Source organism: Monodelphis domestica, chromosome 3, assembly GCF_027887165.1.
Source record: "Monodelphis domestica isolate mMonDom1 chromosome 3, mMonDom1.pri, whole genome shotgun sequence".
Classification (NCBI taxonomy): Eukaryota; Metazoa; Chordata; class Mammalia; order Didelphimorphia; family Didelphidae; genus Monodelphis; species Monodelphis domestica.
Window position 1 is genome coordinate 174,647,798 of NC_077229.1, and position 25,506 is coordinate 174,673,303.

At 39.1% G+C, this 25,506-nt stretch overlaps 1 protein-coding gene across 3 annotated transcripts in view; it reads right to left on the bottom strand.

Annotated features, from left to right (window-relative positions):
• Positions 1 to 1,228: 1,228 nt before the first annotated feature.
• CPQ (carboxypeptidase Q) overlaps positions 1,229 to 25,506 on the bottom strand; it is a 703,529-nt gene continuing 679,251 nt past the window's right edge. For all 3 annotated transcript variants that reach the window (XM_001379746.4, XM_007488142.3, XM_007488143.3), the window contains one exon: positions 1,229 to 1,684. In XM_001379746.4, coding sequence (XP_001379783.2) covers positions 1,524 to 1,684 — 161 coding nt within the window. In that variant the 3' untranslated portion in view covers positions 1,229 to 1,523. The remainder of the gene's footprint in view (positions 1,685 to 25,506) is intronic.

Genomic DNA, 25,506 nt, shown 5'->3' on the forward strand with positions numbered 1-25,506 from the left:
AACACCTTTTTGTAGTTGAAATGGGTAGATCTACTTTAAATATTGAATTAACACTTTGGGGATTAAAATCTAAAAATAGACTGGGGATTATAATTTTATCTTCACTATCAAGGAAGAGGTAAGTATCTTCATTGTTACAATCAGGAGATAGCCAAATCCAATCTTCACACTTGTCATTTATTGGGAAGACTGAAGAGGGATTTTTGTTGGGAATGATTTATGTTTGATGCCCTCTGAAGTCCCTTAAAACTCTAGACATTCTGCAATTCTCTGACTGTTTTCTGTGTGGTTCACTGGGAGTAGGGAGTTCTTTCATTTTTTGGCACTTATAATCTGTGTGAATTAAATATCTGGGGGACCTCCAACCTGGTCCAATCCCAGAAGACTCACCACAGAGGGGGGAGTCATGGAGTCATGTGTCTGGGTTTGCTGGCATGGCAAGTGAGGTCCATGACCAGCAGAGGTTGCCAAGGCCAGGGGATATGATGTAAGGGGGATGTGGTTGTATAATTAGAATCTGCTCCCCAGGACTCTAAGTCCTAGCATCCAATTTATGTGTTTATCTACATCCTTACATAGGGAGGATATATTTTGATGTAGCCCTGTCTCTCGCTCTCTTTTCCCCTGATCTTAGCTGGGAAAGCTGGCTTTACTCAGGCTTTTACTTTTGTCCTTTCATTTCTTTTACTCGAAGTGATTATTAATAAACCTTATGAAATATAATACTTGGAGTTATTGGATATTAATTTTAATTTTACAAGGTGAAACCTTGGGCCAATTGAGGGATCCAAGAGAATGTCTTATGTCAATGATGGTGAACCTTTTTAGAGCCCAAGTGCCCAAACTTCACTCTCATGCCACATGTGACCCTTCCCCTCATCCCAGACAGTGGAAGAAGAAAGCACTCCCATTGGGCTGCTGGGCAGAGGGGTGGGTTATGTGAGAAATGTCCTCAGGCACAGTCGAGAGGGGTAGGGGAGAAGCCCTGTCTGCTATGTGTGCCATAGGTTTGCCAAAACAAGCTCAGACTGAGCTTGAAAGTTAGCTGTGAAGCTTTCTCTCCCTTGTCCATTCCTTTGGACTTGTGGATGAAGGTGACTGTCTCTCAAATGTGTTCTTAGAATTAGAGCTCATACGATAGCATCAGAATTGTGCAGTACCCTCTTTCTTTCCCCTTTTAATCCTAAAACACAAAATAGAATCCTCTTGACCAAACACACAATGCATATTATTCTTGAAAATAGAATTTATTCAAGGTTTTACTCTCAGCAAGGACACAGTTTTCCTTATAACTCTAAGAAAATGTTTTAATTGAATAATAATACTGGCAGTAAACATTTTTAGACATGCTACTAAAATCTGAGAATTAGGAAAGAGTTAAGAGACATTCTATCAGAAGGGGTAGTTGTTCTTTGAAGTCAAGGTACAAGAACCAAATCAACCTTTTGGGTAAAAAAGAAGCCTCATTCCAATGTAGAATACTGGATTCCGGAAAGAATGTGCCTTCTTCTTTGTTCTTTTGATTACCTCGGCAACATCTCATCCAGATCAGCAATGACATAGGAGACAACAGCCCAAACAGCAGCTGAGTAATTCATTTGTGTGGGATCCAGTGCTGTCATGGTATCTCCTTGGGAATGATGGAAAGAGAAATATCGATTTAGGTCATCCATTAGACTGGCACCTAGGGAGAAAAAAAAAAAGATTTGATTATGTTTTCATGAAGAATTAAATAAAGTTCTTCTCTCTACATGTGGGAAAGAGAATTGGCAATGTCTACCTGGGTGTGAATAGAAGATAACTTTCCTTAACTTCATCTCTAGTTTGCCTCACACCTCTCATTACAACTCTTGGCTAGGTCGGGCAGGGGTTCTTAATTTTTATATGTGTCATGTACCCCTTTGGGAGTCTGATGAAACCTATGGATTCCTTTCTGGGGATTGGACTAGGTGACTTCTTTGGTCCTTCCAAGCTTCAGATCCATGATCCTACAAACATTGAAAATGAATGTCACAAGAGTAATTCTCTACCCTAGTCCTGACTCACCTTTTAGGATTATAGTGGCTGGAGTATACCTAGAGGGTGGCTATAGGGAAAGGCACAAATCCTCATTAACATTTTACCCAGGGCTGGCTATCTAATTTGGGATTAGGAAAGCAAGTCATGAAGAGCCTACATCTTCTAGCCCCTCCTCATCTTACCCCCTTTGCCTTTTCCACAGTTGGAAGCACCATCAGGAATCTATTCCTCATTAACAAGCCTTTCCCTTTCATTCATTCAAGTTCAGCTCAGAGTTCAATTATGGTGTTACACATAACGTAAACCAATGAGGCAAAAGAAAAGCATAAAAAACATCACTCAGCCATGAAACACTGACAATTAACTGCTCAGGTGCTTGTCTGCAGGCACAGAGAACAGTATATATTAAGCTGACAGTAGCTATCAAAGACCTCACTTGGGTTTAGAAGGTGTTCTTTTCTCACATTTCTGAATGTGTAAACAGTGGTTTTAACTCAGCAGCTGGGAAAGGGGGGAATCAAACCACCTGTCATCTATGGTTATGATATGGTGAAAAGGTTGCTGGTTATGGAATCAGTAGACTTGGTCCAGGAAGTCAAATCAACAAGCCTTTATTAAGTGTTTACTATGTGTCAAGCACTGTGCTAAGTGTTTGAGACAGGCAAAAATAGTCTCTGCCTTTAAGACCCTTACACTTTATGGAGGCAGCGAGGTGGCTCAGTGGATTGAGAGTCAGGTCTAGAAATGGAAGGTTCTGGGTTCAAATATGACCTCAGGCTGTGTGACCCTGGGAAAGTCACTTAACCCCCATTGCCTAACCCTTACCACTCTTCTACCTTGGAACCATATAAAGTATTGATCCTAAGTATAAAGTATTGGTCCTAAGACAGGATGTAAAGGTTTAAAAAAAAAAGAAAAAGAACCTCACATTTGAATGGAGGGAGACAGAATGCAAGTAATTTTGAACATATATGATAAAGTGTAAAAAGAAAGCAATCATTGAAGCAAGGAAGGCAATTTTAGTCCTAGCTCTGCCACTTGGCACCTTTGTTATCTTAAGCAAGTTCCTTACCCACTAAGACCCTTAGGTCTTCATCTACAAGATGGAGAAAATAACATCTCTGCCCACTTTGCAGGGTTATTGTTTGTTTGTTTGTTTTTAATTTAATTTTATTGATTAATTAATAAAATTTTTCCATGGTTACATGATTCATGTTCTTTCTCTGCCCTCCTCCCAATCCCCTCCCATAGCCAGCTCTTTGAAGAGTTATTGTGAGTGTTAATTGGATAATGTACATCAATAGGAGTGCTTTATAAGCTCAAATCCATAAGTATTTATCAAGTACACTGTGAAAATGTAGGAGACAGCTCGGTATAGTGGATAAAGTACTGGTCTTGTTGGTTAGACCTGGTTTCAAGTCCTACCTCTTGACACACACTGGCAGTGTGATCCTGAATACCTCACATCCTGAGTCTCAGAGCCCCTGAAAGTTACAAATATAAATTTCCTGGGAAAGTACTAATTTTTAAGAACATGAATTCCATATGCTAAATGAACTCATAAACCCCAAACCAAGTCATTTCCCTAACACTTTTTCTATCCTCCCCAAAGCACAAAATACTAGCCTAGATCCTGGAGATAAACCCAAACTACCAAAACAGTCCCTGTTTTTGTAAAGCTTATATTTTATTGGAATAGAAATTACAAGACGCTAAGCAAATGAACATTGAAATTTCAAAGGGAAGGGACTTTCACTTTTGTGCTCCCTTAGGGCAGTGATGGTGAACCTTTTAGAGACTGAATGCCCAAACTACAACCCTCCTGTAACTTGTGAGCCTTACCCTCGATTGGGGAAGGAAGAGGCACCCCCACTGGGCTGCTGGGAAAAGGGGCAGGTCAGGTGAGAAATGTCCTCAGGAGCATGGAAGGGAGCAGCCCTCTCTGGCATAGTCCTGCACATGTGCCATAGGTTTACCAACATGGTCTTAGGGCTTTGTTGATTGATTAATTGAGTACCTCTTCTTTCTTCTCCAAATAAAGTCATATTAATTGAATATGCTATGATGGACATTATGCTAGGTAGGGATAAAAATGGAACTCGCAGTTCTTTCCCCAACTTACTATGAACAATAACACTCGGAGGGGAAATAGTTCAAGATTATCAAATACTCAGAAGTTTTTGTAACTGTAAAGATGAAGGTCATTGACCCATGAGAGGGAGGGATTCTTTAGAAGAGTATTATGTATAGGGACTGACCAATGTGTGGCCCAATCATTTGAGGGCTGAGACCATATTAGACGATCTCTCTGCCTTATATAATTAACCAAAGTTTCCAATAAACAATCAAACTAAAATGAATCTGGTTCTGACAGAAATGGAATTTCTATCTACCTGCCTTCCTTCAAAGTCATATGTAGAGAAAAAGCAATCATGTTTTCTTACAGAAAGACAGTTTTCATGTTGAAACAGAAGGCCCTTAAAAACAAAATAGCACAGGGAACTTCGTAAATCAAGATTTTATCACATTTCTTACAGATTACTGACAAGTCTAGCAATGAGAGGAATCCCTAGAATGAAAGGTGCCCAATTTCCTTCTAGAGAAAGAGGGACAGCTATCTACCTGTACCTTATCTCTTCAGTGTCATCTACTGTCCCCAAATCCCCGAGCTATCAGTCATTTCTACAACTCCTCAAATTTATAAAGCTTAGTGTTGACCTTTCCTTCCCTTTATACTTAGTATAATAGCAATTTGTGTACATTTCTTATCCCTCCATTATACTGTAAGTTCCTCCAGGGAAAAGATTTGCCATTTGTCATTTTTCTACCTCTAGTACCCAGCACAATGCCTTATAAACAGTACCTCTTTAATCAATGTTTGCTTAATTTAATGGAACTCAAAACTTCCAGTTCTGAACTCCCCATATAATCAAATCAACACTAACATTCTTCAGGAAAGGTCATGCTAATGGTCAACTGTCTATAGTTCCACATACCATTCCTGAGACTTTTTAGAATAATCTGCCCGTCCCTTGACACCACTCCCTTATATGTTTGTATGTTGTGTCTGCCTATTAGAAGGAACGCTTTTGTACTTGTATCTTAGAGGTTAGCTCCTGACACATAGTGAGCACTTAAATGTTCATTCATTCATTCATACCCTTCATCTCCCAGAATGAAAGAAGCTGACTGCCTATTAGGTAGCAATCTCATGACTACTTAGGTGCTGTGGATTATAAAAAGGTGCATATCTCCCCATTTCTTCTCAGATATTAGAAACTGCTTATAAAATTAAATGTCTGAGGAAAAAATGTGTGGCATCAAGCCTTATTGGCAAGCATCTGAATAGCCACAGCTGATACTAAACTAAGGTTAATTCCCTTAAAATACTTTTCTCTGAAAATTTAAGAAGACATTTCATCCTCACTGCTAACTATTCTCAAAGATCAGGAGGGAGGGAGAACCAATATTTCAATTCCTTAGAGCACCTGAGATCACAGAGTAAGGGGTTAGAGGTAATGTCAAGTACCCCAGGGGATACAAATCATCACACATTTTGAAAGGGAGGCGAACTCTACTCAGAGAGCCATGAAAAAAATATGTTTATGAAATAGAGACATGGAGGGAATGATTTTGATATGAAAGCCAGTCTCCTCCTCTAGCAGTGATTTATGGTATTTCTATCTGAATATGGTTCTCTATGATCATATTTATATCTTGAGTAGGCTTTATTTCTAGGTTTACTCTAAGGTTGTGGATAGCTCATTTCCTTTAGGATCTGAGCCATGGGGATGGAGGGATACTGTTTGATGTGGGAGTTGTGTGGGTAGTGAGTTGTTCTGGATATCATAGGACACATGATCGTTATTTAACAAATGCTAAACAATAAGGACAGAAGATCATAAATATGCCAGTACTTTACTATTTCAAGGAACCTTTGATTTCAGTGGTAGAGGGATTCTCTCCAATGATGTAGATTACAATCTTTCTACAGTCTTTAATTTTATTATTATGGTTTTGTTTTGTTTTAGTCAAAGACATTTTTCACCTGGTGGCCATATTTCTGATGATGAGTCTCTATGAACTTAGCTAAGCTGGTCCCCACATGAGAGACATGCAGTCACTAGCCAGCAGGGCAAGGAGCACAGATGGCCCTCAAATCAACTTTCTTATTCATGATTTGAAAAGAATAAGATGTAGGAAAGATGTGAGAAATTCAGCTGAGTGAAGGGAAATTTGTCAGTATAGAGGCTGCAGATGTAAGAATGCATGTGTTAAATTTCTGTACCCTCTAAATCTCAGTGTCCTGGGACAGAGCCCTCATTTCTTTGCCATAGTTTAAACTTCCTGGACTTTCTAGCTTGGTAGGAGTTGGCAGATCTTGCATTATGCTGGCCTAACTTTTGAAAACTCCAGATTAGTTTCATGTTATGATAAGAAATTAGAGTGGAATTTGATAGAGAGATATAATATATATGTATATCTATTTATATAGACAGACATATGTGAACAAACAGATAGATAAAAAGACAGACAGAACATTTACTAAGTATTTACTTGTGCCAGGCATTCTATAAGAGCTGAGGTTAAAAGGCAGGAAAACAAGATGGTTTCTACTCTCAAGAAGCATACTTTCTAATGGGGGAAAACAACACAAAAAAGATGGTGGGAAGTGGAGGAGAGTTGGAAGAAGATATCTATACTTTACTGGATAAAATATTAATGATCCTATAAATCCAAATGAGCAACTATAGTAGAAAGGAAGAAATGAACCATGAAGTCTATTATGTATGAGAATTCTTTGACACTGCTTTTTTTTTTTTTAATCATTCAATCAACATTTATTAAAAGTACCATGTGCCAGCTCTTGGGAATACAAAGTAAAAATAAAATAGTCCTTGCCCCACAAAGGCCTTATATTCTCAGGGCAGCCAACTTTTACATCACAAATATATACAATGTAAAAATTTGGGGCAAGGGTGGGAAGGAACTAAAAGTTGGAGGGGAGGGGGAAATGAAGACAGGGTCCTCCTAAATGTTCTTGAGAAACCAAAACATTCTCTCTCTCTCTCTCTCTCTCTCTCTCTCTCTCTCTCTCTCTCTCTCTCTCTCTCTCTCTCTCTCTCTCTCTCTCTCCCTCTCTCTCTCTCTCTCTCTCATATTCCTTCATACCCCTTTTCATCAGAGGTGACATTTCCTAGCAACATAACGAAGTGATAACTGATTACGTTATGTAATTTTTAAAAAGCGTATGCTGCTATTGTTTCTGCTTGCAAGAGATCCTGGAGAAATATCATGCCAGGGATACTAGATTTCGGTGTAATTCCAAACATTTGCTAACTCCTGAAAAGATTAATTAGCAAAAAGGATAGCCATCCAGAGAGGTATTGCAAAAAGAACTGTGAGCTAGGAAACAGGAGATCTGGGTTCTAATGTTGCCTTTGACATTAACTTATGTAGCCTTGAGCAAATTATTTGCCTTCAGTTCCTTCATCTGTAAAATGCTAGGTTTTTAATCTCTAAAATGGAGATTAGACAACATGAACTCTAATATCCCTTGTACCTGTGAAATTATATGACTCTCTCAAGTTCAATCCCTTTTGATGTAATTAGCTGATTTCAGTGTAAGCAAACTGAGTGATTAATTTTATAGAAGTTTCTGAAAAGATATTTGAAAGCTTTTGAAAGTTAAAAATACAAACCAGCTATTTTGGTGATGCATTAACTTCTGAAAAGACTGCATTAAGATGCACTTACAGCTGTGGAAAATCCATTTCTCTTTTCTAAACAGATCTTTATCAGTCTGGGGACATAATTTAATTGCATTGAATGTATAACAGACATTCTCCTAATCATAATAATTATGGGCTTATAGAATAGTGTTATGTCCTTAATTTAGTCCTCCAAAGAAAACTTAATCTCCCTAGAATTCATAAAATGTTAAAAATACATTTAAAATGTAATTAAAAATTACTATGTCTTTCAGCAACTTTATCAAGTGAGAAAACTTTGTTGCCAAAACAATTAGCAAATCAATTGATGGAATTTGCAGATGTTTAATTTCCCTTTTCAAAGAAGGCACTTCTATGATGTCTGGGCTGTCTCATGGAGACGGAGACTTAGAATCAACTAATTAATAGCTTCCCAACCAAGAGCCCCCCACCTGAAAAAACAATTTGCCCAAGGCATTTCTCAACTCACACCAGGAAACCACTGTCCATGTAAGGAAAAAAAAAAGAGGAAACAGGGATCACAACTGTCTAAGAAAAGAATTATGATTCGTTTCTAAAATACCATGTGCCCGATATTAATGCATAACATAGCATCCTGGGACATTGGATTTGGAGTAGCAGCTCTAGGTTTACACTCCTCATCTATCACTCACTCACTGTATAAGACAGCACTCCTATTTTGGGGAAGCCACAACCTCTGGGCCTTAGTTTCCTAATTTGTGTTTTGCACCTCAACTGCGAAACTCAGCAGAGGGCAGACACTTCTTTCAGATTCAGTGGGGAGTCTGTGAGTATCTATTTCTACAGCTAGGAGCTCATGAGACTCTACCTCTCCTCCAATGGAAAAAGAGAGAGAGAGAGACAGACAGACAGACAGACAGACAGACAGACAGACAGAGAGACAAAGAGACAGAGAGACAGAGAGAGAGAGAGACAGACAGACAGACAGACAGAGAGAGAGACAGAGAGAGACAGAGAGAGACAGAGAGAGAGAATTTTATTCAACCATTACATTAATCTTTTCAGGAAATAGCAAGTATTTGGAATTATTCTGAAATCTAGTATCCCTACACTGATATTTCACTGGAATCTCTTGGGAGCAAAAGCAATAGCAGGGACAATTATTATCTTCATTTTATACAAGATGGGACTAATAGAAGGGACTTGTCCAGGGTCATACAGCTAATTAAGTATTTTGACTTCAAGTCTAGGCTCTCTAACCACTATACTATCTGGCTGCCTCTTCAGGGCAAGTGGTAATAATTCTTCCCTTTTGCTCTTCTTCAGTCCTTTGCTTCTCCTCCCTCTTTCATTGCCTCCTCACTTCCCATCTCTGCTTTTCACACCTATATATATTCTGGTGATAGAAACAAAGAAAGCAGACAAGTCAGAAGTACCAGCTCAAATAGTTGTTAAGTGCTCTAGACATCACTGACAAAGTAGATGAAGATAAATCACAAGGACACCAGAATTACCTAATTGTTTGAAAACAACTCAAGGACTAAATGGTGGAATTGTTAAACATAATACACTGGCTACTCTTGAATAACTGAGGATGTTGAAGGGCTGTGAGTACATCTATTTGTATAGTAAAAGGAAGGCTAGACTTTCACCAACACTTCAGTTCAAATCCTACTTGTGTGACCCTGGGCAAGTCACTTAGTCTGTCACAGCTAATTTCCTTCTCTATTGAATGGGATGAAAATAATATCTACGTTATAAAGGAACACTTATGATCATGAATGAGAAATTTTACAATGCTATGTTATCATTGTTTTACTGCTATTCTGAAGGGCTTCTTAGGACAATTTGGAAACTTGACCAGATGCAGTGAAAATACACACCTAAGGGAAGGATTAGGCACTGAAACAAATGGTGTTTCTATTAAGAAAAGGCAACATAGTTTCTGTAAGCAGGTAACTTGGTATAATGGATAGCACCCCAGTTGTTTGATGAAGGGAAGGTTTAGTTGAAATCAGACAGCTGTCTTTAAGTATCTAAAGATTTGTGGAATTCAGGTTACATAGATTCTGTTTAGGACGAGAGGGCAGCACTAGAAGCTATAGTTGAAAGATATGAAGAGATAAATTTAGTTGTGATGTTAAGAAAAAAAACAAACCTTAGGAATCAGAGCTATCCCAAACTGGAATGCACTGGTTTGGGAGGTAGCCAGATCCTCTTTTGTTGGAATAATCCCTACCCTCAATAAGTTTATATAGTTTACTATAGTTTACTCTATACTCTATAGTTTACTAAGCATATTTTCCATCATAAATATTATATAATCCTGAATATTACAACAGGAAAATAAAAATAAAATCTCGAGTATCCTTTAGACCAGGTATGGGTCCTTGAATAGATTTCAGGGGGTCTGTGAACTTTTATAGGAAAAAAATATAATTTTATTTTAACTAACTTGTAAATGAAATGTAGCATGTTTTCAATTATTTAAAAACATAATGAAGAGAATGGATTCATAAACTAATAAAAAAGAAAGGTTGTCCCTGGCCCTGAATGAGTTTACAAGCTACAGGGGAAGACAACACACAAAAGGAGTGAGAAAAAGACTCCTGGGGGTACCTATGGTGAGGCATCTTGTTTTGTGGAGTTGAAACCTGGTAGAGAAGTGGATGCAAACTGGAGTGACCTAGGAGTCCAATTTCTGCCTTCTATAAAGGAAGACTTTGGGAGGAATTGGGTGTACTACCCTTTACTTTGTCAATTAGAGAGGAGAGGATCCTAAGGGAGGTGGTCAGTCAAGGCTTGACTTAACAGCATGATGGTGAATTTAGAAGTGATGAGTTTATTTTGGGAGCAGCATTTTGTCCTTTGGAGCTGAAAACAGGGATAGAAACAGGTACAAGGAAAATCAAATAAATGTTAAAGAAAGTGATTGATCCCCAAATCACACAGTGGTGGAACAGTTTCACTATTTGTAAGTTCTACTAGCCTCCTAAAAATTGTTTTTGCATATTCAAGACAATTCCTAATTACAAAGGAAGAGCATATCTGTTGTTAAGAAAACCAAGGTTGCCAATGAATGAGTTACATCACAGAAAGTTTAGAATTTGCATATTCCAATGCCCTGGGAGGTAATCTAAGATGAAGGTACCAGACTTATTTTCTTGGTTTTGCCACTTATGACTATATGATCTTGGGTTCAAAAGAGAGATCACTTTTGATACCTAACTTAGGGCCTGCCATACCTTGAACTCAGCTGGGAGAACTTTTGGAAACCCAGGGTCACTTATATGTTGAAAAAAGTTTGGATTAATGGGTACAACCCAACATGCCTATGGGAGTTATGAATTATTTAATGACTCTAAAGCTGAGGTTCTTAACCTAAAGTCTATGAACTTTTATTTATAACATTGTGATGATTTCATTTTGATATATTTGTTTCCTTTATGATTCTATATGTTTTATTTTGTGTTTATAAATACTATTTTGAGAAAAGTCATTGGAGTCAGACAAACCTGAGCTCAACTCTTAATTCTAACTCATACTAGCTGTGTGATCCTGGGCAAGTTCCTAAATCATTGTTAACAACAATTGCTGAGTTATTTTAATATAGATATAGTGTGTACACTGCATCAAAAATAGTTATGATATGGGAAATATAGATAGTGATTTTTTTTATAAATGTGAACTTTTGGGCAAATAGGTAGCCAATATGAGGTTAATTTTTGCAAATGTAAACTGTGAACTGATGAACTTGTAATAAAATAAATACTTTGTCATTCCTGGAAGAAATTAAAAAAAAAAAAGAAAGAAAGCCCTCTCAGAGCTCCAGACAACTCTCTGAGACTCTGAGTTACAGAGAAAGACTTGTTCTGCATTGATAGATGAAATTTGCCCACACAGGAGTTTTTCTAGACCAGTGAAATCACAGGTCCATCCTTACCCCATCCTAAGTCCATAGAATGTCCTACCACACCTAAGATGCAAAACTAACTCCTTTCAAAGATTTTTGGTTAAACATGGTAACAGTTTTGAGAAAACTGACATTGTCTTCTAGCTGCAAAATCCTCCTAAATCCAGAAAATATTCTACTACTTGGTATTGACTTGGCTTTTCTTTCTCTTCAACATAGTTTTTTGAATGTCACTGTCCATTAAAGTCAATTTAAAATAATGATGTGACTCCTTCTCAGGGATATGATGTGTTAAAAGCATTATGTAGTCCAAAGATAACTGCACTGGGAGTAAGGACACCCACATTCTAGCTGCTGCTTAGCTAATTCCATGTGATCTTGGCCAAGTCACTTAACTTCTATAGACCTCAAGTTTCCTAATCTATAAAATGAAAAAAGGTGGTCTAGATGATCTCAAAGGTCTCTTTCTCTTCTGATACTCAGTGATTCCAAGGCTTTGTACAAACCACTTGGCTTGACAAAAAACTATTTGAACTCTCCTCCAAATCAGTTTCTGAAAAAGGATTTAAACTGTGAAAGGGTAGCATGGCATCTATCCTGAAACCAATTCAGGACCTGAGGAACCAATAAAATCAGATGTTGGCAATCACCACGATGATGGAGGACTCTGGTGGTATTATTTCTAAAGCCTTCAGGTTTATTAATAAAAATAGCTTTTTGTTTTTACTGTTCACTTGGTGGTTCCCCATCTTGGAAGCTCAAATAAAATAGGTGATTTTAACTGAGTAGCTGCAAAAAGGATACAGATTTTAGGCACCCAAATAAAACTTACATGGGAAACTAATAAAATATCTTAAAAAATTACATTCCACAAGGGAATCAACTTGTTAAGAATGTAAGCTTTGTGAACTCCTAAACAAAGGAAAACAAGTCTGAAAGAATAGATCTATGAAATGAATATACTTTCCAGTGCTCTGAACACATTTCACTAAAAGCAAAATGTCCATTACAGGCATACCCATTAGCTGGCTCTGCTTCAAGAAAGAATTCTGGCACTCGGAAATCCATTTAAAGTGTGTTTATTATACAACAACCCATGTCTAGCATTGGGATGTAGAGGTTTTGTTATGGAGACAGGATCGTGTCATGGAAAAGAACAGTGGACCCAAGAGAACTTGGTTCTAGACCTAGCTTGGCCGCAAGCCAAGTGGGAAACCTTAGGCAACTCATTTACTTGTGAACCCCATAACCAAAGCTCTCACTTTTCTCATTCTGTAAAAAGAGATGGTTAAATAATCTCTAAGGATCACAAAACCAGAGCTGAAATGGACCATAGAGCTTATCATTTCACAGATGAAGAAATGGAGGCCAAGATAGGAGAAAGATTTGCCCAAAGTTGCCTATATATAATAAGTAGCAAAACCTGGATTTAAATTGAAGTCTTTTGTTTTTGTTTTTGACTTGACTGGCAAATCCAGTATTCTGTATTGCCCCATGCTGCCTTTAGAACTAAAGCTCTAAGACTCTACCAACAAGAACACAGATTGATATTGATTAAAACAATCTTCAAGACAATCTTTATGATGACAAAACAATAATTATTGCCAGTACCACCAAAAGTAAAATGATTTCCTATTTAATTTTACAGACATTTAGCATGTGCAAGACAAAATGGAGGTCCTGGGGATATGAAGATAAACATGAAACAGTTCTTGCCTTCAAGGAGTCTATGTTCTATGGGGAGATAAAAGCACATATGAAATTTTTTTCTACTTTATCTTATAGACTGCCAGAGCTGGAGTCAGAAAAAAGACGTGAGTTCAAATTTGGTCTCATATCCTTACTAGCTGTGTGACTCTGGGAAAGTCTTGGGTTAACCTGTTTGTTTCAGTTCCTTCTTCATCTGTAAAATGAGCTAGAGAAGGAAGTGGTGAATCTTTGCCAAGAAAACCCCAAATGGTGTCATGAAGATCTGGACATGACTGAAACGACTGAACAACAACAGAAGAAAGCCCTATGTGCCAGGCATTATGCCAAGCAACTTACATATATTTACTGCTCACAACTTTGGGAGGTAGGTACTTTTATCATTATCCTCATTCTACAGATGAAGAAACTGAGGCAGACAAGGGTTAAAAAACTTGCTGAGGGTCACATTTCTTGTGAATATTTGAATCTAGATTTGAACTCAGGTCTTCCTGACTTGGTGTTCTTTCCACAACACCATGACTGCTCGAATGGGAGTTTTCCCTCCTTGGAGGCTTTTGAGCAGAGGCTGAATGACCATCGTTCATTGGGTAGGTTTGCGTGGAGATTTCTTTGGTGCATGTTCAACTAGCTGGCAACTCAGTTTTCTAAGTCTAGGATTCTGTAAGTATCCTCTGGAGGGAGAAGGTGTTATTTACCCATTTCTTCCATGTAGTCTTCCAAAACAAGGCTCCAACATTGTAAGGATAACAATCCCATTTGCTTTCCTACTATTTATACTCCTTAATACTACAATTGCAAGGGGTGTGGGGGGCTTGAGGGTGGCCAGGGAATGGCGGAAGGAGACTGCTCCAGGCCCTGACATAGTTTTCCAGAGCAAAGTTTATAAATAACACTGGGTTCCTGCTGCTTTACTTCCAGAATGATTTCTTTTTTCTTACTAGGCTTTAGAATTTATGACAAAAGATAAAGAGAAGGCCTACAGTCCTTCACTTGCTAATTAAACCATGAGAAGACCACATCATCTAGGATGGGGAATATGTAGTGTGAAGCATTTCTTGTTTAATTTCCTACATTTGAGTCATATTCTTACGGCTCTTGTAAATAGGCTAAATGACTGCTCAGAGTTATCACAGCCACTCTGACAATATATTAACCTTTCACTCATTGCTGCAAAGCCTCTGGAGCAGCTGGGGATTTTTTTTCCCTCCAAACTAGGCTTGCATAAAATTGTGTGAAATTGGGTCTTGGGGAAAGGAGTTCCACTCTGCAGAACAAAGGTTGGCTGGAATTGAAAATAACACATCCCCAACTGCTTCCAACAGCAAAGAAACAGATGAAGCTTAAACACTGCAGGGCCTCCAGGGCTCTCATTTCTCCAATTCGCCCTGACCCTCCTGGTCTGACATGAGCGCAGGTTTGATCCTGAAGACTAGTACATCCTGCAGCATGATACTGGCCAGAGGGGAGGCACCCAATCTAGGGCTTCGCTTGCTTTATTCGGATCCTGCCACCTCTGGGAGATGACCCATGCAAATGTACTAACAGAACCGGTAAGGAATAAGAACAGCTTCTAGATAGAAACTAGGGATGTCCATGTGGATTGTCTAAGTATATAGAAGTGGCTTTTGGGTGGCATGGATAGATATGATCTGAGACCTCGCCTGCCTCAGTAGATACCAGCACACTAGCTGGCACGTTCCAGGAACATTTAAAGGGCTCTATGTTCTTGTTTCTAGTCTCTAAGAGGAGTACCAGGTTAGATTGATAGCTTTCTGCCCCCTCAAATATCTCTGGTGTAGGGTATTGTAAAAAATAGACTCGAATACAGGACTACAATCCCCACAAGCCTTTGCTCCACTTCCCCAAAATGCTTTGTAATCTCACGGGAATTCTGAGGTGGGCCGAGATCGAGAAGGTATTTAAGCTGATTCAAAGGCTTTTGAGGGGCTCTTGGCTCTTGGACTTCCGTTTTGGGGCAGGCATGGCTTTTTTTCATAATGTAGGTGAGGTTGTGTCTAGGCCACTCTATGGCCTGGACACGTGTTTCTTATCCTGTATTTTCTTTAATCCTTAATCTTAAATAAACCTCTAAAAAATATAATAGTCTTTGCAGAGAGAAACTAATTTCTACCTGCCTCAGTCTCCCCAGTCTCCCCTAAATTTTAATCTTTACAGTATGGGGTAGCTAAGAGGCACAATGGATAGTACTGGGACTGAAGTCAGGAAAAATGAATTTTTCTGAGTTCAAATCCAGCCTAGGACACTTACTGGCTGGGCAACCCTGGACAAGCTATTTAACTCTATGTTTCCTCACCTGCAAAAATGAGCTGGAGAAGGAAATATCAAACCATTCTAATTCTTTGCCAAGAAAACCTCCATTGAGGTCACAAAGAATCACACACGACTGAAACGAGTGAATAACCACTAGGATATGGGCTTGGGTTCAGACAGAAAGGTACTTGTTTGGCCAGTCGTAAGGAGTGGGACAATCCTTAGCGTATACTCTCTAGGTTAGCTCCACTAAAGCCTGTTTGCACATTAGACCATCACAAATAGAAAACAGTAAACCCATTTATCCAAGTGAACAGCAAACAGAATCAGAGAAGTTATGCACATTAAGATGCATTGTGTATTTACACAAGAGTGAATGGATTCTTCAGCAGAAAGTGAGATAAATAGCTCAGGTCCAAACAAGAGAGAAAAAGGTTGCACTCCAGGGAAGTCTTTTCTCGAGCTCTGGAAGTTCAATCTGTTAGTATGCTGGCTTCATTTCTGCTGCTCTAGGGAGATGTTGGCACTTTTCTCTTGCAACTGTCTTCCTCAACATTCTCCAGTGGTCTCAAGTCAGTCCCTTCGCACCTCATGCCAGTACAGAGCATCTCACTCGGCTCCTCTCTGCCAATTAGGGGTCCCATCTCTCTCTGCTATGCAGCATGCAGTATAGCTCTGCAAAGCCAACCCAGGCTTGATTGGCAGCTGGTTATACAGATAAAAGAAAGGGTTGGAGCTCTTTCAGACTAAGTTTCTTTTAGTCTGGTGAGTCAGTTAGTCAGACTAATTTCTTGACGGCAGGACTCAGTAGCTTTGTATAAGGCAGTCTGTCTCCTTTCAGAATGGTAAGTAACTTGTAGAAGGGTACCCAGCACAATGCTCTGAACAAGGCTGAAGTGGGCAGCCATGATTCATCAGAACAAGAAAGCTTGTATATTCCCTTTTGCATTTCATGAGAGGATGTATGTTTCACTTTACATATATCCCCTTACCCTAAACCTGACTTGGGGTAGAGGCCAGATTTTCTCTGCCTTGTAGCGGATCCTCTTTCTCTCCCTGGTCATCTCACAACACTCTTCTATAGTACCTTCCAGTGAAGTGCCCAGGAGAGTGTCCTGCATAGGCTGAAGTGAAGTGTTCTTACCTGAACATGAAAAATCTTCCTATAGCTTCATATCTCATACAATGCCTTATGTTTAACTTCATGAATGTGATTGACTTGTATTATGAACTAGACTACAAGCTTCCTGAAGGAAAATTGTCTCCTACTTCTCTGAAGTTTCATATTATACACATAACATTAGCTTGAACAGTATATGTTAAATATAATTACACAATACCAATGAGATATGCAAAAGATACCTGGCCTGGTGAAGTAAGGAATGGGCTGGATTCATTCATTCCCTGCCTGGATCCCCACTCCCATATCTTGTTTATTTGGAATTCAGTCTTTCATTCCAGGCAAAAACTATACATGTGTTGGGGTACTATGTTTATAGTATTAGGGTGATCGTCTTCAACAAAATCTCCTCTGATTAGTAATCACCATTGCTCATTTTTCTCTTGTTTCCTTTAGCTCCAACTATTATCTTCCCTGTTCATATTTTTTTCCTTTCATCTCCTGTCCTTTTTATGACTCCCTTGGAGAAGGAAGAGTGAATTTCTTTTCTTGCCATCCCCCTTCCTCATTGAAAAGATGACAACATGTGAATTTCCAGACTGAAAATGTGGAATTCCCATTGGCATTGATAGCAGTGTCTACCCTGGGGACTAAGAGATATACCAAGAACAAACTAGACACCTTGAGGAAAGGCAGCCTAAAGGAGGGTATTAGATTTGAAATGGAGAAAGGGTCAGTTATGGGTTCTATAAAGATGCTTATATCCCAGCAAAGAACAAAACCAAAAAGGAACTTCAAGAGGATTCAAAGAAAGGAAAAAAGAATTCCTGGTAACCCAGACCTGGGAGTTAGTCATTTGCCTCACGTACTCTGTGAACCATACTACTTTTGAATTTTCAGTCTGAACCCAGAATAAACAGGTTCCTTGTATCTGCATGGGGGAAGTACATCCAGAGTTCTTTTTAAAACGGTCTTTGTTATACTCCCTTAGTAAATACCTTTTCTAAAAGTTAACTAAGTCTAGTTGTTATCAATAGGACACCAGTGGGGGCTTATGAATGATAGTACTAAAAAAAGCACAATGACCCTTATTATTATCCCTAGAATCATCAAAGACAGTAGTAGATTTTGGCCTGTGAGGATCCCATTCTGCCAGTGAGAGTGGAAGTTGGGAGAGTGAGCCAAGAAAGAGTGGATGGAGACCTCCATAGCCTACTTATCAAGTTTTTAGAATGCACAAAACTAGGGAGTAACATAAGAAACGACAAAGTCCAAAAGGATCTTGAAAAGCTATTATGATGGGCTGAACCAAATAAGATAGAATTTAACAGAAACAAATATCGAGTCCTACCGTTGGGTTCAGAACATTAACCTCTAAAATCCCAAAGAATTGAAAGTATGGCTAGATAAAAGTCTGTCAGCAAAGATTTGGGGTATTTAGTGGTCTCTGCTTAATACAATTAATATGATAAAATAGTACTGAAAACTAATAGGACCATAAGCAACATTGAAAACGTCCAGAACATAGGTTATATTATATTATCTCTTCCCTAGGCTACTGTGTTCAGTTCTGAGTATTACTCTTCCAGATGTACTTTGACAAGATGGTGAGCATCCAGAGAAGGGTGACTCCCATGGTGAGGGGACTGTGGAACATGCCATATGAAAATCAATTGAAGGAACTAGGAATGCTTAGCCTGGAGAAGAGGAGACTTGGAGAGTGAGAGGGCTAGGATAACTGTCTCAGAATATTTGAAGGACTGTCATGTTGGAAAAGGGATTATATTTATTCTATCTGACCACAGAGGGAAGAACTAAGAAGGATGGAGTGGTAGTTGTCAAGAGGTCAATTTATAGAAAAAAACTTTACGGTTCTACCTGTTGAAAAATGGAGTATGTTGCCTAGGAATACAATAGTTTCTCTATCTCTCTAAGGTTTTTAAAGGCTGAATTACACAACCACTTGTTTGGGGTGTTGCTAAAGGGAGGCCTAGATGGCCTCTGAGATCCTTCCCTGAGATTCTTTAATTTTTAATATTTGCTTTCCCTGTTGTTGGGAGGAAAAGGGAAGGGTCTCAACAGTTTAAGGAAACGGTTATTATTCTATTGTATGTTCCCAGCAATTCAAGCATTGGGCATAGTTATGAAAATCAAATAAGGATTAATATATTTTACATGAACAAACATGGATTTGTTCTGCAAACTAACTCACACACCAAGCCTGATTTCCTCTCTCTTCATCTGTTGAGTAGCACTGGCACAGGTGCTGAAAGTGTACTTCCATCATTGCTATTGTATAAAAATGGCTAGCTGCCAGGCCACCCCCAACAGGGATGTTGGACCAAGCCAGAGTTCCTGTCTGGTAAATGTTTAATGACAGCCTTCAGAGGATAAAGGGATAAAGATGCAATTAAAACCTGCACTTCTGGACAGATACTGTGATCAGATTAGACTTTGGTGCATTATTTCAGTTTTTGATGTAGTAACACTGTGTCATCTTCAGTACAATATCCCTGATCTAAATAATCCCCCATTGATGTACATGAGGGAACTCATATCAAAGAATAATGGCCTCTAAATCATCATTTCTGACTCATCTAACAATTTCTACCAGTGAATAATAATACTTTGGCTTTAATTAGTCTTTTCCTGAAACAGGGGGAAACACCAAAGCTTTTCAATTTATTTTCTTATTTATCCTAATCAGATTTTTCTGAGGAAAAAGAAACAAGGATGTGGGAGTGTCCTCCCTTTTACAGATGGAGAAAATGAGGCACAGCAAGCTTTTAACCTCTTTACCCTCAAGATTACACAGTCAGAGACAGAGCTGGGCCCAGCAGAATCTTGTGATGAAAAACCCTGTGTGTTCTTTCCCTTAGATCATGGAAAGTGCTGAAATCCTTGCTAGCTACAAAGCCAAAACAGCCTCCCCCACAGAGCCATGAGAAAACTCAAAGAACTCAGAGAATTTTAGAGATGAGGGGGCCCTTGGAAATCACCTAGTCCTACCCCATTGTTTTACAGATGGATAAACTGAGATCTGAGGGATGAGGCCCCACACATAGTTAGTGGCAGACCTGGGACCTGAATTCAGATCCTCTTGAGTCCCAGGTCACAGGTCAGTGCTCTTGACAGTAGTCTGGCAATATATTGGGGGAATAAGGAGGAAAAATGGGAGTGGAGGCAAGAGTCAGAGTGAGCAAAGTAGGGGTGGAAAGGTTGGCTGAGAATCAGAGGAGAGACACAAGGGATGGTACCTGTGGTGCTGGGGCCTATGACTTTCTCATCTCTTCTCCTGTCTTACTGGGTCTTTACTGGGTCTGCCATATATACATGCACATCCTGGAAAGCTTTAGTGAATGCATGTTTTTTAGAAAAGTCTATTTAAAGTCAAAGTATTATTATTTATCAGTAGAAATTATTAAATGAATTAGAAATCAAGATTTATGTGGCATTATTCACAGGTGACTGCCTTAGCTTTGATTTGAGGTTGTAGCTCATGCTGAATCAGTACCCATACCAACATCAGAGGAACAGCCAGGAATGAAACTGTATGTTAGCTACAGCGCAGAGCTGCTCATAGGAATACTGTAAGCTCCTTGTGGGCAAAGACTGTTTCACATTTTCCTTTGGACATCAGTGCCTAGCACAAGGTTGCATAATATGTGCTTGGTGGGGTGGATCCAGAGTCATAGCCCAAGTTGATAACACAAGGTAATTTTTGATGGCAGCTCGATTGAAGGAAGAAGGAAGGGAAGAGAAGAAGGAAGGAAGGAAGGAAGGAAGGAAGGAAGGAAGGAAGGAAGGAAGGAAGGAAGGAAGGAAGGAAGGAAGGAAGGAAGGAAGGAAGGAAGGAAGGAAGGAAGGAAGGAAGAAAGGAAGGAAGGAAGGAAGGAAGGAAGGAAGGAAGGAAGGAAGGAAGGAAGGAAGGAAAGAAAGAGGAAAGGAGAGAAGAAAAGAGAAAAGAAGTGAGGGAGGGAGAGATAGAAAGGAGGGAAAGAAGGGAGTGAGGAAAAAGGTCTTGTCAGCCTTAAACCATAATAAGAAATGGGAGTTTTACTAGAGAAGCCATGGGCCAAATCACTATCCAAAGTCAACATTTTCCTCCTGGTCCTTCTACTCTCCCAAATAGTTTTGACTTATACCACTGCTCCCTCTTCCAAACTTCACCATTTCTATTGAGGATATACTGTCTTTAAAGTTTTTGGATTCACAATGTTGGCCTTATCCACCTCCCTCTCCCTCATCCTCCATATTCACCATATTCATTTTCCTCCTCTCACCTCTCACATCCTATTCATGTATCCACCACCCTACTTTAGACCCTCATCATCCTTCCATCAAGAGGATTGCAAGAACTCTTAATTGGTTTCTCAGTTTCAAATCTCTCTCCTCATGGATCCATCTTCCATGTAACTGTCAGGGTGATTCTTCTGAAAGTACAGGTCCAATTGGTCCCTCCCCTACTCTAAATTCCAGTGGCTCCCTATTGCCTCTAAAGTCAAGTACACTCTTTTCTGTCTGACATTTAGAACTTTTCAGAACATGGTTCTAACCTACATTTCCATATTTGTTGAATATTTTCCCCTTTCATGCACTCCACATTCCAACTAGATTTGCTAACTTGCTGGTCTTCAACCAAATAATCTATATCCTGTGCAACTTCCCCATCAATACTTGGAATAAATCCCCTCCATCTCTGCCTCTTGAAACTCCTATCTTACAAGTAGCATTTCTTACCTTTTTGAAGAAGCCTCTCCCAATTCCCTCACTCCCCTTTCTATCTGATTGGTAAGCATTGAGTATTTAAAAATCTTTGAATAAGTTGGATCCTATAGGTAAGCTCCCTGAGGGCAGGAATAGCTTCACTTCTGTCTATACATCCCAAGAGCTCAGCACAAATGCCTGGCCTAGAGGACTCATTTAAATTCTTATTGGTCTATTGACCTGGCTGAAGGAGTTAGAAGAACCTTCCAAAGGCCCCTGTGGATTTCAAAGGCAGGCACCACTGACTCACCCTGGCCAATGGCACATTAAAGTAAATATTGAGACTATTAAAACAGGGCAGCAGTGGAACCATTGCTAACACAGACAGACTCAGGAATCAGAAGGAACTAAAAAAACTTGGCATGAGCCACTGCAAAGAGCTTTTGGGCTTTCCCTATAGAAATCCTTATCACCCTGAGCCTCATTCTAATTTTCTGGTTTCAACTGGGGACTGTTTATTTAATATATTCTGCTTTAAAAAAATCAGTTTAAACATGCATCAGTGGATTCTGTTTCCATTACAAACTGGCCAAACCTAGTAATGAGTCCACCAAGCTCCTATTTCTGCATGGATTAGCATATGTAGGGGACATTCCCTCAGACTGTCAGATTGTCCTAAGAAACCCAGACTCAGACATTAATTATTCACACATCAAACTCTCCATCCCTTCCCTCTTAGCCATTACTAACCAATAGTTCTCATTTCTTGGATAGTCTTTCTCACCTTACTTCCATAATTCTTAGTATTATTTAAGCTTCTTTCAGTTCATTATTTATATTCTCTACACTGTCATCCTTCTTTCCTTCTGTTTCTTCCATGAATTATTTCCCCATTTCCAATATTTCTCTCCTGTGTTTTCTCTTCCCCTGCCCTTTTGCTTTACTATCTTCCCTTTTTCTTCCCATGGAGTGCTCTGGTCTTCATCATCTAATTTCCTCTTCATTTTTTTGACTTTTTGTTATTTTATTATCCAGAGTGCATATTTAAGACAGTTTTAAAAATTCATGTTCTTAAAAAAAAAACCCATTCATTCCTGAGTATATCCCTTTCCCTGAACTCTCTATTCATGGAATTTTCTCTCACAGCAAAAAATTAATAAAGAAAATGGGGAAAAAAGGTCAATAAAATCAATCTTCACAAAGGCTATGTCTGATAGTATATGCCGCATTAAGATATTTTTAAAAAATCACCAAAAAACTATATTATTCAGAATATTTCTTCAGTGACCCATGATCTTAGGTCATAGGACCATAGGCTTAGAGTAGGGATTGTAGAGGATAATCAGTTTGAACCCTTAATATTGTTTATTTTTCATTGAATTTTTTAATTAAGCATTTTTAGGGCAAGAACCTTGTAACAAATATCCATAGTGGAGCAAAACGAATTCTCACATTGTGTGCCTAATTTTCTACAGTTAGCGATGACCTTGTCTTATGGAATCTCCAAATTTACTTTTGTCCCTTGGGAAGTCCCAGACTGATGCTTGTCTTAGACTGAACACTAAACCTTAAAGTCCCCAATAGTACCCAATGATCTCAGTCTAGATAGAATTAGTAGATATAATTAAGTCTTAGGTACCTTTTTGCCTTAGAAGTTTCTGCCATTTCCTAGCTGGAATCCTCTTTCCCTAGTCTTCTTATAAGCCAATCAATTGTCCTTCCTGTCCTTTATTCCTCAAAAGTTATGTAAGACCCCAAGTTCTTCAGTTCATTGGAAAATCCCCTTTTGAGGTGCATTTTCCCAGAGACACTGTTCCCAGAGTCCCAGAGCCTGTCTCTGTGGTATCTTCTGCATGACTCTGGGTAGTGGCCAATAGAGCATTGTCAACCTAGTCCTGATTAAAGACTTGTTCTTTCTAACTGCTTTGGTGGTTCTGTGTTTTTCAAGGTTGACATTAGTCTATCGCCTCTCTGGTAGCAATGGGGGAACTTTCTTCACTACTAACCCTTTGGAATTATGATCAGTGTTGATCAGAGTGGTTTAAGCCTTTCAAGCTTGTTCATTTTAACTATGTTATTGTTATAGTATAAATTGTTCTCCTAGATCTTCTCCCTTTATTTCAATGCATCCCTTCATTTTAAAAACGAATAAACAGAGACCCAAGCAGGTTAAGTGTTTTGCCCAAGGCTGCCCACATAGCAAGCAGAGATCCTGGATTCAAAGCTGGATTCTCTGATTGAATACAACACTCTTCATTCTGCCACAGATAGTTTTCCCTTTTTGGCAGGAAAAAAGATTGCAAGCATTCTAGTTATGAGAAGTGAAGTAAAAAAGAAATTGAAGCTAAAAAGTCAATGTTGAAGAATTTTAAAAAGCTGATTTTTAAAGTGCATTATATTGTAGCATAAGATAGCTAGGTGACTACTGGAGAGAGTGCTGGGCTTGGAGCCGGAAAGACTCATCTTCATGAGTTAAAATATGGCAACGAACACTTATGAGTTGTATTACCCTGGGCAAGTCACTTAAGCTTGTTTGTCTCAGTTCCACATCTATAAAATGAACTGGAGAAGGAAATGGCAAACCACTGCAGTATATTTGCCAAGAAAACCCCAAATGGAATCACCAAGTCAGACAGAATTAAAAAGATTGAATAGCAACAAGAAAATAATGTAGCATCAAGGAATATATAGAAATCACCATTTGCTGAGCAGTAATTCTCAGTTACCCAGTTTGTGCCTCTGTGTTTATGCCAGAGAGAAGAGGAAGCATTAATTGCTTTAATCAAATGATTGATTTGAAGTCTGACTACATATAGGCACACAGACAGACAAAAAGAATACATATTACATGCACTCATAATAAATCCATTAAATCAGGCCAAATGCAAACCAGAAAACTTTTCCTTTCCACTGTGATATGATGCCTGCGAAAGTCAGGTACCAGCCAATGATCGAGCAGAATAAATTCAACCCCCCCTAAAGTTTTCTCAAAATAGTTTGCAAACCAACTGTTCCCATGGAGCTCAGTTCCAGAAGCCTGATTACACCAACCAGAGAGTCACTGAACCACTGGCTGACTTGGATCTATGCTTAACAGGCTGAGGAATTCAAGATATAAGTTCCAGCTCTCCTGTTGTCCCACCTCCTACCAAAAGAATTCTATAACTTATGCTTTATGCATATTTTATTTATATAATCTTATTGGTTACCCATTTCACAGAGAGGAAACTGAGGCCATGGGAGATCGCATGACTAGCCCAGGTTATGCAACCTGGCTAGTAAATGTCTGAAGTAGGATTTGAACTCAAGTCTTCCCAAATCTAGAATTCTCTCTCTGCTGTACTACCTAGCCATTCAATATTAAGATATTAAGTCAGACAGTCCCATTGATTGTCAAGTTGAAAGCATTGATTAATCATTACTATGATGGTGTCCACCCTCCCTCTCTGATCTTCCTCTTCCCCTAGGCTCTCCCTCTTCCCACTAAAACCAGTGCCTTCTCTCAAGGAGCTCCTCATAGTCTATTGAGGGCAATGAGCCTTCAGTGGTTTGTGAGAAGGGTTCAGGACTCTACCTGCCACCAGAACTCTGGGATTACAAAAGATAGAGAAAGTACCAATAATTATCTCAGTAAGAATCCATAGATTTCTGTCATGCACTGTATATTCAGGGCCATGGGCTTGTGTGGAATTAGAAAAGGTACCCGGGGTGCCTTTAGAGCAGTTGGTCTCTTTTAGTGAGAATCAAGCTAATAGGTTTTTCCTGAAACAATAAGGCTGCACATTGCATTTCCTACTCCCAACTTCTCTTTCTGCCTCAGGAAATTTCAGTTTGGTTGAAAACCTTAAGAGAGAAGGATGGATAAAAGGAGGAGGAAGACATCAATGTGGAAAAAACCCAAATGTGTCCAGGAAGAAATCCAATTAGCGAATTGTGCACTGTATTTTCAAAATGGAAATGGTGTATACTCATTAAACTGTCCATTAACCAAAGCTTGGAAAACAAGATGAGGGAGAGGAGACAGACAGAGGGAAGAGACAAGAGAAGTCTGCTCCATTTCTCAAAGGCAGAAT